At 40.0% G+C, this 14,149-nt stretch overlaps 3 protein-coding genes across 3 annotated transcripts; all 3 read right to left on the minus strand.

Moving 5' to 3' along the window:
- Positions 1-736: 736 nt before the first annotated feature.
- Positions 737-2,739, minus strand: LOC125470828 (putative pentatricopeptide repeat-containing protein At3g13770, mitochondrial). Its single transcript, XM_048570494.1, has 3 exons — positions 2,316-2,739; positions 1,082-1,854; positions 737-940 (listed from the first exon to the last, which is right to left on the minus strand). Exons 1-3 carry the CDS (start codon positions 2,737-2,739, stop codon positions 737-739), a joined length of 1,401 nt encoding a protein of 466 aa, XP_048426451.1.
- A 347-nt stretch (positions 2,740-3,086) lies between these two features.
- On the minus strand, positions 3,087-6,068 carry LOC125470845 (polygalacturonase ADPG2). Its single transcript, XM_048570512.1, has 3 exons — positions 5,307-6,068; positions 4,309-4,640; positions 3,087-3,698 (listed from the first exon to the last, which is right to left on the minus strand). The coding sequence occupies exons 1-3, from the start codon at positions 5,924-5,926 to the stop codon at positions 3,211-3,213; spliced, it is 1,440 nt and encodes a 479-aa protein (XP_048426469.1). The 5' UTR covers positions 5,927-6,068; the 3' UTR covers positions 3,087-3,210.
- Positions 6,069-6,983: 915 nt separating this feature from the next.
- Positions 6,984-12,137, minus strand: LOC125470863 (transcription factor bHLH48). Its single transcript, XM_048570575.1, has 7 exons — positions 11,127-12,137; positions 10,896-11,015; positions 10,736-10,801; positions 8,253-8,321; positions 7,958-8,029; positions 7,500-7,706; positions 6,984-7,332 (listed from the first exon to the last, which is right to left on the minus strand). Exons 1-7 carry the CDS (start codon positions 11,622-11,624, stop codon positions 7,297-7,299), a joined length of 1,068 nt encoding a protein of 355 aa, XP_048426532.1. The 5' UTR covers positions 11,625-12,137; the 3' UTR covers positions 6,984-7,296.
- Between the last annotated feature and the right edge of the window lie 2,012 nt (positions 12,138-14,149).

Genomic DNA, 14,149 nt, shown 5'->3' on the forward strand with positions numbered 1-14,149 from the left:
ATCAAGCCCCAACGGCCCTTGAAGAACTTCCACCAACTCAAGATCAAGCCCCGACGGCCCCTTGAAGAAAGTGTTCATCGTTCATCATCCGTTCAATTCAAGATCAAGCCCCGACGGCCCTTGAAGAACTCACACCAACTCAAGATCAAGCCCCGACGGCCCCTTGAAGAAAGTGTTCATCGTTCATCATCCATCCTCCTTCAAGATCAAGCCCAAAAGCCCTTGAAGATTCGCTCATCCACCAACCTTCAAGATCAAGCCCCAACGGCCCTTGAAGAACTTCCACCAACTCAAGATCAAGCCCCGACGGCCCCTTGAAGAAAGTGTTCATCGTTCATCATCCATCCTCCTTCAAGATCAAGCCCCAACGGCCCTTGAAGAAACTCCCACCAACTCAAGATCAAGCCCCGACGGCCCCTTGAAGAAAGTGTTCATCATTCATCAACTGTTCATCCTTAGATCAAGCCCCGACGACCCTTTGGATCAACAATTCATCCACAAACCTACACCCTTCGAAGATAGAATCAGAGGACCAAATTACAAAGAGATTGTAGCCCTAAAAATCATTAATACAAAAAAATATATTTTGTACACGTATTCTTGTCTCTTGTGTTTCAGGAATTTCTCGTGTTTACACCAGTATTTCATGTGGCTTGGGAGTGTCTTCTCCTTCTGCTCATCATCCACATCATAGAAAACACAACCCAAATCAGGAACATAACCAGCTTCCTTCAACTTAATTGATAATTCTTTCATGAGAGCAATCGCTTGCATGAAATGTATGAAGGATTAGGTCAAGCTCAATCCAATTTCTTCCTGGCTCCCTTATCACAACCTTCTCTAACATCAATTCCCTTATGATTCTTGCATCTTCCCATCTCCCTGTAGAAGCATATAAATTAGAAAGAATGACATAGTTACCAGCATTTTCAGGCTCAATCTGTAAAAGTTGGAAACCCACAAATTCACCAATGTCGATATTTGAGTGAACTCTATAAGCACCTAATAACGAACCCCATATAGCAGCGGTTGCTTCAAAATGCATCTTTTTTTATAAACTCAAATGCCTCTTCAACTTGACCAGCACGCCCAAGAAGATCAACGACACACCCAGAGTGTTCAAGCTCTGGCTCGATTCCATTTTCACCTTTTTCCATCTCATAAAACTATTCCAACCCTCTTTCATTCCTCCATGGCTGCAACCGAATAAAACCACCAAAAAAGTGACACTGTCTGGTCTGACTTTATTTTCCTCTTTCATTAATTTGAAAAGCTTAACCACCTCTTTACCCATTCCGTGTTTACTATACCCTACAAGCATAGCATTCCACGAGATGATGGTTCTCTCTGTCATGCTATCAAAGATCCTTCTTGAGTAACTCAGGTTTCCACATTTAGAGTACATATCAATCAACGAGTTCAGAAGAACCACATATGAGGGCAGTTCCCGACAAAGGATGTGGCTGTGAACTTGCCTGCCAAGGTCCAATTCAGCAAGCCCTGATAATGCTGTTGACACACTCGCATAAGTGACGTAGTTCGAAGTCATTCCTTCTCTCTGCAACTGGCGGAGTAGCTCCAAAGCCTCCTCATCAGGACCCAGCTGGGCATATCCAGAGATTATAGCAGTGCAAGAAACAACATCCCTTTCTGACAAGCAGTCAAAAACTCCTTGGGCTTCATAGATTCTACCAGCTTTGGCATACATGTCAAGAAGTGAGCTCCCAACAAATATGTGCGACTCAAAATTTCTTCTTATTATTAGAGAGTGGATTTTCCTTCCCAAGTCCAATCCCAAAGCGCCTGTACATGAAGTAATTATGGTCACAAACGTGAACTCATTAGGCTCCATACCTGCAAAATTATCAATACAAGAAGCCCCTGTTAAACAAAGAGAGAGAAAACATAATAACAACAATGCCTAACTAATCAAAAGATCATTTTTTTTTCTTAAGGAAAGGAAGATAAAGGATTAGAAAGTCGAGCTACACATAAGGCTTGGTCATCAGTCTACCATGGTAGCCTGACTCTCTAAACCCACACAAGAAGGTCAGAAAGAACCAAGGCCCTGAGATTTAGCCATCAACTATAAAATAGCCTACTTCCTTCCTGCTCAGAGCGATTAGAAATGGCTAACTCCTTAATAGAATGACCCCCTTGTTCCCTATCTCCAAAACCCGTCAAAGGAAAAAAACAATACATCAACGAAAAAAGGAAAGCTCAACGCACTTAAACTCGAATTAAAAACTTTACTCACAACACAAGCAATGTCTCAACGACGCACTTATATAAACTCGAATTAAGAACAATAATACCTGATCTTAACATCTGTACAAGAAGTTTCAAGGCTTCAGAGGCATACCTCCTCTTAGAATAAGCCGAAACCATGGCCGTCCAAGACACAACATTTCTTTCGGGCATTTCGTCGAGCGTACGGCCTGCGTCACCCAAACAATCGCAGTAGTTGTAGAAGATGATCAGCCGGGTTCCGAGATGCACAGGCGGAAGATAACAGGTTCTGATCATGTGGGCATGGACTCTTTGGCCTTCTCTGAAGGCCTTTCGGTTTACGCACTCATTTAAGAGTGTATAGTAGCCGTCGAACTTCATCTCAAGGCCTATAGCGGCCATTTCCAACAGAGCTTCTCTCAGTTGACCGTTGGAGCATAGAGATTTAAAATTCTGTGGATTTGGAGGGAAGGAAGAAAGGCAGAGTTGGCGGGCAAATTGGTTGGCCATTTCCAAAAAGGTAACCTTCTAAATTGTTTAGACGGCTTAAAGATCTTCAAGGTCCAAGAGGTTATGTCCCCGTTTTTTTAATTCCTCCCCAAAAAATTATAAAATCTCACGAGATGCGCATTCATACATCACTACACGAATTAAACACTGATCTTCTCGTCCCTTTTGCCTATCCCACATGAATAGTCATAATTGATCCATACCCGCGTGCTCAACTAATCTTAGCATACTTCTCACAACTTAAGAGTGCGAGTGAAAGGAATTTGTAGTGTATTCTGGTTAAAAACCTTTAAAATCATAACATACAAAACAAATCTAGATATTGGTTTTTCTTGGTGGGTGACCAATTGAACAAACATTCATGCCTTTAATCTAACAAAAGCTTTGAACAAACCATCACCAACGTACAATCAGAAGAATGACATCATTCAATACTTCTTCCTAATCTCTCTCTCTCTCTATCCACCTCTTTCATTGTTTGTACAAGGCGGGGTGGAAATTAAGCAGAGATATGTTATTTACAGTAGCAGACCTGAAATCCAAAGGATCATTCCATTGCCTTAACGGATCATCGGACCATCTCATATTAACATTGTCAATCACCAAGCCATTGATGTGTTCCATGACGATCCCAGCCATGCTGTGTTTAACAAGACCCTGGCATCCCGGTCTGTAGTCTACCAACCCACCAGCATCATCGGTCCATCTTCTGTAAGTCAGATCCAAGTTAATGAATCGTAAATCACGGAGAAGCCCGCCTTTAGAACCTGACAAGAATACTCCATTCTCGGAAGTTGAGGTGATATTAACGAAGAGTAGGTTAGAGATTGAACCCTCCTTTGACTTTGAGTGTCGAGGACATGTGGTCACGTAGATTGGCTCCGCTCTTCCCCACCAGGATTGATCATAGTATCTTGTGCGTATATTTATGTTTGAGAAGGTAATGTCACTCACATTTCCTGCACAGATGAATAATTAGTAATCTTGTCATACTGAGAGAGCTATGACAGCAAGCTCTAATCAGCCTTTATTTTATCACAACGAAATTCTCTACTGTCAAACGTCAGTAAATTACCAAGTCCAGCTGCTACTTGTTGAACCAATTTGTTAATTGTTTTCAACTATTAAACCTGTCAATCTTTAGTTTGAACTCAGAAGGCAGACAATACAAAAGCCACAGAAAGAAGGAGTTTCGTTTAAGGACAGTCCCCCATAAGTGGTGGTCAATCGTTCATACAAGTGAGACCTACTGGGGACAGACATGCAACTATCGCTGAGAGTTATTCACGGGCTGCTTCAAACTTTCAGGCAGTCAAAACTCCCCAACTTGCGTACAAACTAGAGCTACGTTAATCCCGAAGCCCAAGAGATAAGTCCAGAAATTTTACATTCAAAGTCCCAGTTGGGTTTAAGCTATCTCATCGTTTACATTGACAATACGAGGTGATAAATGCATCAACTGATTAAAGATGTCGCATTATAGTTGTGGTACTTCTTTTCTTTTCTTCTTCGTAACTTAAAAGTAACAGTCATAACAATAATGCAACAAAATGATAGAGAATATATTACCTCCATCGCGTATTTGGAGTCCCAGCCCTCTATGAGAATCCACAATGGTGATGTTGTCGAACACCAGACCCTTGAAATCGAACCAACTAGCGCTGCCAAGTTTGATTGCCGAAGACTTTGTTCGAATCCAACAATTTGTTACAGTCAAGTTATAAAGGGGGCCAGTGTACGTCTTGGGACAGATAGCATCATCTCCAGTATCAATATGGCATCTGGTAATCACTGTGTTATTTGAATCCTCGATATCTATCCCATCATTGTTGGGTGTGTTGAAATCTCCATAAATTGAAACATCTTCAATGAAAATATTCTCGCACTGTACAATGTGCAAGCTGCAAATATGCAATGTTCCCATCAGTTACATTGCATTTCAAACTTGTACAAACTGCAAGCTGATTCGATCCGGACCTCTTTAAACAAAGAAGAGACTAAGTTTCACTAGACCAAATCGGGATGTAAGTAATTGATAACAACTAAATAAGGAGAAAAAGAATGTCAGCGGCTTCAAAGACGTAAGATATGGGAGGTTTTCTACCATGCTCCAGAGTTTCTGGCTCCATCTTGGATTCTTGGTCATTGTTTCATTGATCAAGGATCTAATGGATAAAAATCAATGCGCACATAATGCACCAGAGCATAGTAGAATTTTCGTATATAAAGTTGCACAATTTATTGAATGACATTATATCTAGGAGGTTCTTTACTATGCTCCGTGATTTTTGGCTGTATTTAGTTATTAGATTCTTGATCAAGGATATATAACTGCTAAAATTTCGGTGTATAGAAAGCGCCGGAGCATGCTAGAATTTTCGTATATATGGTTGTATAATTGTATAAGTAACTTGTAGCTTAGCTATTGGGCATACCCCAATAACTGAACTATATAATATTCCCAATATCTAGTTCCATATCCAAATGATGAATTCAACGTCATCAGTTAAATAAAATAAAATTATCTAAAAAATTTAAAAAAAATAATTGAGAGGAACAAAACGCACCACCAGTAAGCGGGCTGACGCAGCTTGAGATTGGAGAGATTGACATTCCGGCAGTTGATGAAGCCGACAAGCCTGGGGCGGCACTCGTCGCCCAAGCAAGCCCCGGTCCAATTCCAGCTCACCATCACATTCTTCCTCTCATCGAACCTCGTCACAAACTTCAACCCCTGACCGTCCACCACTCCGCCCCCGCTGATTCCGACGTTGATCGCATTCTCCGCCAGCACCACGTACCACTTGCTCTGCTCCTTCGGGTAGTCCTCGAGCCTGGGGCCGCCCAGGAGCGTCGCGCCTTCTTGGATGTCTAATACGACGCCGGATTTGAGGCGGATGGTCGCGGTGAGGTAGGTGCGGCCCGCGGGGAAGGTGACGCGGCAGGGGGAAGGGGAGGGGCAGCTGTCGATGGCGGACTGGATGGCGATGGTGTCGTAGCGGAGGCCGTCGCCGACGGCGCCGTAGTCGGCGACGGAGATGGTGGTGGTGGGGTTGTTGGGGAGTTCGATGGTGGGTGACGTGGCGAAGTGGGATTGGAGGGGAGGAAGCAGAAAGAGGAGGAATAGGAGCGGGAGAGTGAGTGATTGGATGAGGAAGGGCGGAGGAGGTGGTGGGGCAATTGCCATTTGGAATTGGCTGCTGCCTTTTCAAACTTGAAGTCAATCGTCCGCTCTCGATGATAATTCTGAAATGCGAAACTCCCCTTCAACGCGTATACGGTTTATTATGGTTTAGGAGTGTTTTTTAAGCAACTAAAATCATGTATGTTTCGTAGAAGAAAGTTATAAGTGCTTCTAGCGCTTTTTAGAACAACTTGAAGTGTATTATGTGCTTATTGAACTTGAAGCCCATTTTTATGTAGCGCTTATATTTTAATTAAAAACTTCAATATGCTAATAGAAGTTATTCTACTAAAAGTGCTTCTGAACAAAAGTGATTCTTCAAAATGCGGTTCAAAACAACTTTACTTTAGTGTTGCTTAGTGCAAGATTATGGAATATAGAATTAATATATGATGGAATTTAGAAGACTTCACAGCTAATAGTAGTTCAATCCAATTTCAGGGCATTATCAAGTCTAATTTTTAGCTACAATGACATTCCAATTATTCGAATGTAAATTATGCATGGAATGATTAGAACTAAGATGAAAATGAATGAGCACACTACTTTAACTAATTTGACTATATTCAAGTATTTTATTGACTACAATTTTACTCTTTTTTTTTTTTATTTTGAACTCTAATAATCGAGAAAAACTTGCATGCATCCGTTGCATAAAATTGGTGTCTCAAAATCTCACATTCATAGTCATTTGTTGCTCACTTTATATAGCAAATGTTCAAACAATTGTTTCATGCAAGCAGCGCAAACATGTTAAATTTTGAGTTTTCATTGAAAAATTAAGATATATAAATAACAAGAGTGTGTAGAAGGGGAAAAAAAAAAAAAAGAATATGCCAAAATCATTTGCCTATTAAAGTGTCTCACTGTTCTGTAGTAAAAACTATCATTCATGAGATTTGAACTCAAAACGACGTACTGTTGATGGATGAAAATCTAATTGGGTTGTACTTAACTTCAACGAACAAGTTTTCAACACAAACGAGCACAAATCCTCGACAAGAGATAGAAGCTACCTCAGCGTCCTAGCCGTGCAATTGCTAAAGTGCAGAAGTATTCATGGCGCACAATGAACAAATATAGTATTAAGCAAGGGTTCCTTCAATGATTTTACAATAGGAATCAAATATCAGTTCAAAAAATAGGTATTAGTTTGAACGACCCTCAGAGTTGGTATATATATACTTATAAGGATAACATACCAAATCTATTTCCTCTCGAGGCGAAGCAAATCGGGATGTTCTTAACTGACTCTGAAAAACAGAGAACAAAGAAACTCGACCATGAATACCGAGACATTTCATCTACTACCTGCTAACTGCTAATACTATACTTCATATACACATTTCTACTAGTACAACTTAATTACGTCTTCACATCTCCATCTCCAGGTGACTTGTCTGCAGTTGCTGTACATAAATACCGAAACCAAGTTAAAATCGTTGTTTCATTTTGCTTTTCGAGTGACAACTGAAACAAAGTGCACCTCACGTATATTTTTCATGTATAATTCAGCCTGAAAATGAGATATGCAAAAGAACTTTGCCAATAACGTTAAAATCGGTCTAAGGTCTACCTGAGTTTGCTGAAGAATCCCAACTGATGAGGAGGGTTCTGGGCTAATGAAAGTGTGATTTTCTTCTTCCCGCCCCCAACCTGGCTGCTGAAGCGCTTCAAAGTGCCATTGCTGCTGATACGGTTGTCTGTTCCTATTGATAGGGACTTCCGGATACATCAGAGGTGTAACCATACTGGCGAAGTTACTTTCCATCAGAGATCCACTCTGAAAATTGTGAAGGATAGAAAAGTACTTCAGTAACAGACAGCATCAACCTTTTAACACCAACTCAAAGAAAGGTTTGACGAGTCTAATATTTTTGCATAACTTCATACGATGGAAACTGGAAACAGACACCTAAGCAAGAATGCATGCATAAACCTGTACTGAACAACTGATAAAATTATAAAACACATGGGCAACTTCATAATTTACCAATTTTACTGTGCAATAGTAAGTATAGGAGTTATACTTACTTCAGCAACCAATAGACTATCAAAGTTGAAATCAATTCTCGGGTTGACTGCTGCAAGTCTCATTGATAAGATCTGAAACAAATGCAAACCAGAATCAGAACATAGCAGCACAACATAGTTTGAAATTACCAGTTTGATAACTAAAGCATAAGTCGTTAGAAAAAATGGTGGCATGCAAGGACAGGATCCAGAGTCCAGATCCATAAGGATGCACAACCACTGGCCAAGTTCAAGCCTTTTCATTTTAGCGTCAAAACTATTACATGAGATGTATGAGATGTGGAGCAGGTCTGACCTCAACTTGATGTTGTAGGGACTGCACGTGACTGATGATTTCATCTAGAACCAATGCTGTTCCTGAAATCTGCAAGGCAAATTTATTTTAGTCAGTGACTCAAAAAAGGCATACAAAAATTCAAATGATGTAAGGTATACCAGTTAGAGAACAATTAACAGAAAAAGTTTGCTTAACACATTCAATCTAACAAGATGGAACGAATCCTGTAACTGGGAAATCATTCTCGTGATCAAAATGTTCAGCTCCTCAATATATATTTATTTTCAGTGTAAAGCATTTTCACTAGATGAGGCCAAAATTAGATCATATGAGAAAAATAATTCCTTTTCATAATAAAAACATGCTAGTTAGATTCACATTGCACGCTAAAAGCGTTCTCATCATGTCAGTTTGAATGAAGTACCAAAAAATTGGCATCAAGAATGGACTGAGTACAGTAGTCAACTTCACTGGAGAATAATAGAATGACTTCTGAAAACTGGAAAGTGCAATTCCACGAGGAAAACGCATTTGAAACTCGAATATTTTGATGGTAAGATGTAGGTGCGCAATTGGTGGCTCCAATTATGGATGCAGGTCAAGAACAAAGACTCAATATGCACTAAAAGAAACAACTCGTTTTAAGAAAGCATCGTCATTTGGCTTTTCCGCAAGGTAAATCACATGGAGTAAACTGTCCTTGCAATCTGTCAGCTTCCAGCAGCGTACAGCTCAATGGATCAACTCCAACGAGAGCAGATAGAAATCAATCACATTTGTTTTCTATTATCGAACCTACACCGAAGAAAAGGTAGTATGCTAAATTTTATTCGAAATTTTGTTCCTATCCAATTTGAGGAAACTTCACAAAATTATACCGGAAAATCCCAAAAACTTGCCATCAGCAGAAAGGAATCTTAGGCATGCTAGATCTTTCGTTCAGCTCAATCAAGTGAAATGCTAATTGGACTCTCACTCACCCACATCATGATGTCCCACGCAGTTAGGTGGTGAAGGGCAGTTTGTTAAAGGAGGCTTTCTTTTGTCTTCTCTTTTCCGTCATCCAACTAAGGATGGTTACCAAACTCGTCACAGGTGGCAGTACCATGCACCCTTCACATAGAGCTAGAGTGAACCCCCACCCCCCACAACTTGTGGGACCCACAAATATCTAAATCTGTAAATTCAACATTGCCCACTAATTGTGGGGTCTCTCCCCCGAAGCACCACAGCTCAGTCCAGCTAGCATTAACCCATAAGGGCACATCCGTCTTTTACAACAAAATTCCGCTATTTTCTAAGCGAATAATAACAATATATGAGTTAGGCTAGTCAGATGGCCAAAACTTACACACTTGGGAATATATTTGTTTCTTTCTACCTCTTATCACTTGAAGAGAGAGATAGAAAGAAGGGGGTATACACCAAAAGACATGAGAGTGTTTCTCTAGTTGGACATGGCAATATGTCTGTGGTCCGCCACCTTACACCCGAGTTCAAATATCTCCATTTTAGACTAATTTGGAACTAGAAGTGTCATTTAGACAAAAAAAAAAAATACAAATTCTAACATACAAAACTAAATGAAATTTCGGCACTTAGTATTATGCTCTAGTGGTATTGCTTTTTACTTGTAAGTGAGAGGTCTTAAGTTCGATTCTCGCCAAAAGCGAATTTGAACCACATTTTTGCTAGCCCATTGTGAGATTTGCATAACTCATCACTTTGGTCCTTGAGATTTGAAATCAATAAAATTGGTCTCGTCCACCATCAATCATTTTGGTCATTCCGTGAAAAATCTCAATAAAATAAGAATAAAATAACAAAAACACGTCAAATCATTTTGACATATTGTTTATTATGTTAAGGGTAATTTTGTCATTTTGATCATTATTTAACATAATCTTTCACCTAAAAACCGAAACTATTGATGGTGGACAATCTGAGAAACCACTTCTATTAATTTCAAATATCAAGAACAAAGTAAGGAGTTAGGCAAATCTTAATAACCATTTTGGTTAAAAAGCCAAAAAAACTAAATGAAATTTCAAATAACAGAATTAACCTTAAAAAGAACTCCTCACCAAGCCCAGTACACACCCGATTTCATCTTTGTAGGTAGAGAAGGAAGAAAAAGGTACAAAGAGAACGAAAAAGTACGGAGTGAAAGAAGTAAAAAAGACAGTGAGAGGAGGGGAACGAGGGGAGGGAAAAAACAGGAGAGAATCCCCATCACCACCCTCACCCCCACCACTACAACTTTTCCATTTTCTCAAATTTTCTCCAAATTATAAAAACAAAAAAATTAAAAAATTAAAACTGCATTGGATTACGGAAATGCCACTGGGACAAGCCCAGAGAGCGCTTTTCTTGGTGGAAAAGCAAGGCACTTTTGTGAAAAGGGAACAAGGACAAAACCGTTACTAAAAAAAGCACATAATCTTAAAAATCCCCAATCAACCGATTAATCAAAAGATTAAGATCCTAAAAGTCAATCAAACCTTATTGCATCCTGGGACCAGCTCCTGCAGCAGCTTCATCCTCGCGTTAATCTTCTCTCTCCTCGCCTGTATAATCCCAAAAGTATTTAATTAATTAGCAGAAAATATTTGATTAGTTAACATTAATTGTGCGTTTAATTAATTAAAGAGGATTGATTACTCGCTCTGCTAAGCTATGGCTGTCCGTGGCTTGACCGCGACGAGCTCGAACATGAACGTACGGCAACTTCTCGGCGTCCTCTTTGATTTCGGTCTTGCACTTCTTCGTCGGGGCCTTAATCTGAATTTCACAAAGTCAGAGGGGTTCAATTCGAATTTTATCGATCACTGCGAAAATTCAGCAAAGTTTTCGAAAAGGGAACCCTAGAAACCTAATTCGACGGGGAATTACCTTCTTCTCTCGCTCCTTTCTCTTACCCGAGGTCCTCTGGTTGTTTTTGGTCAAGTCAAGCGTCAGCTGCGACGAGCTAGGGTTCGAATCGGTCTCGGCCGGCTCGGTCTTCACCTTCTCCAATTCGGCGCCGGTGTTCGACAGCGTGGAGTTTGTATCCGGCGAGCCATCTCCGGCGAAGGTCGAGAACTTGGCGGCGCGTTCGATTGGGGCGGGGTTGGTAGGGAAGGTGAGGCTGGAATTGAAAGGAAGGTGCTGGACGAAGGGCGTGCGTTGGGGGTCGCCGGAGACGGCGGCCGGCGGCGGAGCAGAGTCCGGTTCCGTCGAGAGGTGGAGGAGCTCCATGGCTTGAGTGGGCGCAAGTTCTAGAAGCGCGGTGAAGGAGCTGGCGTTCTCCGGCGCTGTCATGAGTCGATGGATTTCTTCTCGGAACTGGAGGGACTCGAGCTCGGGTCCTGATAAAGTGGATCCGGGTACGGTTGCTCCAGTTGGGTCCATTGAATTAGGCGGCAAATTGAACTGAAACAGAGCTCAATTCCGTGGCAAATTCCCAAAATTTTCAACTCAGACAAAGTGTTGGAGTTAAATTAAGCAAAAACCCAGTAATTTGATTAGAGTCTTGGGAAGAACAGCGGACTTCGGAACTGAAATTGGGTAAGAGAGAGAAGCTGGAGAGGGAGAGAGAGAAACGAGTGCTGTTAGCAAATGTGGGCAAATTGGGCAAGTGGGCAGGAGATATAATGAGGGGGGGGAGAGAGAGAGATGGCTATGGTGGTCAAAATGTTATCTGTGCGTTGTCTGAGAGAGCGTCTGCGTGTTGGTTCTGAAGAGAGAGAGGGAGGAGAGATATTAGGTGTTCTGGGGCATTTGAAGTATTGCGAAAGCGACGTTGTTTGTTTTGGGTGTCCTGTTTTTAAATTATACGGGTTTTCTTACCCTCCATTCGTACAGTTCGTTGAGGGCTGAGCTGAGGAGAGAGAGGAGTAAAAAGCTGGAGGAAGAAACGGAGAAATGGAGGGAGAATGAGTGAGGAGAGAGAGGAGTAAAAAGGAGGAAGAAACGGAGAATGGAGGGGACCACTACTATTTGCCAAAAGCTGCCTTCATTTTCAACCAATTTTTAGTTGTGACGGAAACACAAGCAGTATATCACATGTTTTTATCTAAGTGATGAGAAATTTTATTTTTTAAGTTAGTAACTTTTTAACACATATATCGCATCATTAGTATAGTAACACATAGTGTATCACCTCGTGTACTGATCACACTGAAAAATCTCTCACCATTTTCCCCTTTTCGTTTCCTCTTCCTTTTCAATTTTTTTTTCTTTTACCTGTTTCGACTTTTTCTTTATTTTTGTACGTGCATTTCTTTTTCGTCTAACACTTTTATTGTTGTCATTTAGTAGTATAGTCTACTGACATTTCTTACAAGTGAAAAAAATATCACTAGATTATTGCTTTATATAAAACTATAAATAACTTGGTCTAGTAACAAATATATAATCATAAACAAATTGAGTTAGTCTCAAGCACGAACAATTTCAATTAACTGCGAGTGAAAAATAATTTTTGTTTTATACTTTTTCATTTTTAATAGGAAAACTTTCTTTGAATGTCATGTAAGATCCCACGTCGCTCAGGGGTGAGGATCTTGTAAGCTTTATATGTATATTTTCATCTTTACCTAGCACGAGATCTTTTGGGAGCTCACTTGTTTTGGAGTTCATCGGAACTCCGAAGTTAAGCAAGTTTGGGCGAGAGCATTCCTAGGATGGGTGACACTGGGAAGTTCTCGTGTGAGTTCCCAGAAACAAAACCGTGAGGGCGTGGTCGGGCCCAAAGCAGACAATATCGTGCTACGGTGGAGTTGAGTCCAGGATGTGGTGGGGGCTTGGGCCGAGATGTGACATGTCATATAAACTTTTTTTTTTTTAATTTGTCATATGAACTAAATTTTTAAGCAATTTGTCACATAAATTGTTCCAAAATCAGTAATTTAGCATCTCACCACAACTTTGTCAAGTTTTCCATCCAAATAAGTCACGTGCAGTGCACATGACTTGTGCTCAGGGTTATTTTAGACTTTTGACCTCCTTTTCACAAGTTTTTATTTTGTTTGTATTTTTACACAAAGATGTTTTTATACTAGGAAGGGGAGGACTAAATTGGTTTCGGACATTTGATCTCCTTTTTACAAGTTAACTCTCTTTGGTATGAACCCCAAAATTTTGGCAAGTAAACAAACCACGCCATTTCGTTTCAAAAAGTAATAGTGTTTAACTAACTGCACACTTCGAGAATTCAACATGCTCAACGCGGTCCACTTGTTCTTAAAAAAAAAGGAGTTGAATTGTACGAAATAACATTGACAAGGTGGTGGGAAGTTAAAAAGTCCGAAATAACCTTGAAACCAAGTCATGTGCAAAATGGCTTATTTTGGATAGAAACTTAATAGAGCGAGAGTGAAATGACAAATTAATGATTTTGGAAAGTTGATTTGACAAATCTTTTCAAATTTTAGTTTATATGACAAATATAAAAAGAGTGTTTAAGTTAGTATGATTTTTTTTTTTTTTGTTAATATAATGCCCTATGAGTTAGAGCCACTTTTCAACATACTCGCAACTAATGCCAATCTATCTCTTCAAATTTGATTATTAAAATCTCTATCTCTGCATTTATGAATTCAATTTCCCCCAAATTATAAAATTTAAGCAAATTCTAGCAAAAAATAATATTTACTTAAAAATCAATAATAAAGTAATATTATTCTTCGCACAGTTCTTTCAAAATAATAATGACACACCCCGACCGAGATCAGGGCATGCTGGCCGTCACGTGAGAGTTACGTAACCATGTGCACAATGCGGAAACCAAGAATAATAATGAAAGTACGAATAAATAAAAACCAAGCTATACACTAAGTAGATAACATACATGTGAAAGCGTAAGTGTGAAAAATAATATTCAGAGCACAAAAGACCTAGTGCAATCCAGAGGAACAAACACTAATGAAACACAC

The sequence above is a fragment of a genome, unplaced genomic scaffold, assembly GCF_019419815.1.
Source record: "Pyrus x bretschneideri cultivar Hongxiangsu unplaced genomic scaffold, Pyrus_bretschneideri_v1 Contig53, whole genome shotgun sequence".
In the NCBI taxonomy this organism is placed as follows: Eukaryota; Viridiplantae; Streptophyta; class Magnoliopsida; order Rosales; family Rosaceae; genus Pyrus; species Pyrus x bretschneideri.

Excerpts from the sequence above, each read along its gene's own strand:
- LOC125470828 (XM_048570494.1), bottom strand. The coding sequence starts at position 2,739 with ATGGCCAACCAATTTGCCCGCCAACTCTGCCTTTCTTCCTTCCCTCCA. Across the intron at positions 1,855-2,315 it reads TGTACAGATGTTAAGATCAG|GTATGGAGCCTAATGAGTTC; the intron begins GTATTATTGTTC and ends ATAATTTTGCAG. Across the intron at positions 941-1,081 it reads TGATCTTCTTGGGCGTGCTG|ATTGAGCCTGAAAATGCTGG; the intron begins GTCAAGTTGAAG and ends CAACTTTTACAG.
- LOC125470845 (XM_048570512.1), bottom strand. The coding sequence starts at position 5,926 with ATGGCAATTGCCCCACCACCTCCTCCGCCCTTCCTCATCCAATCACTC. Across the intron at positions 4,641-5,306 it reads CGTCAGCCCGCTTACTGGTG|CTTGCACATTGTACAGTGCG; the intron begins GTGCGTTTTGTT and ends GCATATTTGCAG. Across the intron at positions 3,699-4,308 it reads ACTCCAAATACGCGATGGAG|GAAATGTGAGTGACATTACC; the intron begins GTAATATATTCT and ends TCATCTGTGCAG.
- LOC125470863 (XM_048570575.1), bottom strand. The coding sequence starts at position 11,624 with ATGGACCCAACTGGAGCAACCGTACCCGGATCCACTTTATCAGGACCC. Across the intron at positions 11,016-11,126 it reads GAAAGGAGCGAGAGAAGAAG|ATTAAGGCCCCGACGAAGAA; the intron begins GTAATTCCCCGT and ends TGTGAAATTCAG. Across the intron at positions 8,030-8,252 it reads CCCTACAACATCAAGTTGAG|ATCTTATCAATGAGACTTGC; the intron begins GTCAGACCTGCT and ends CATTTGTTTCAG.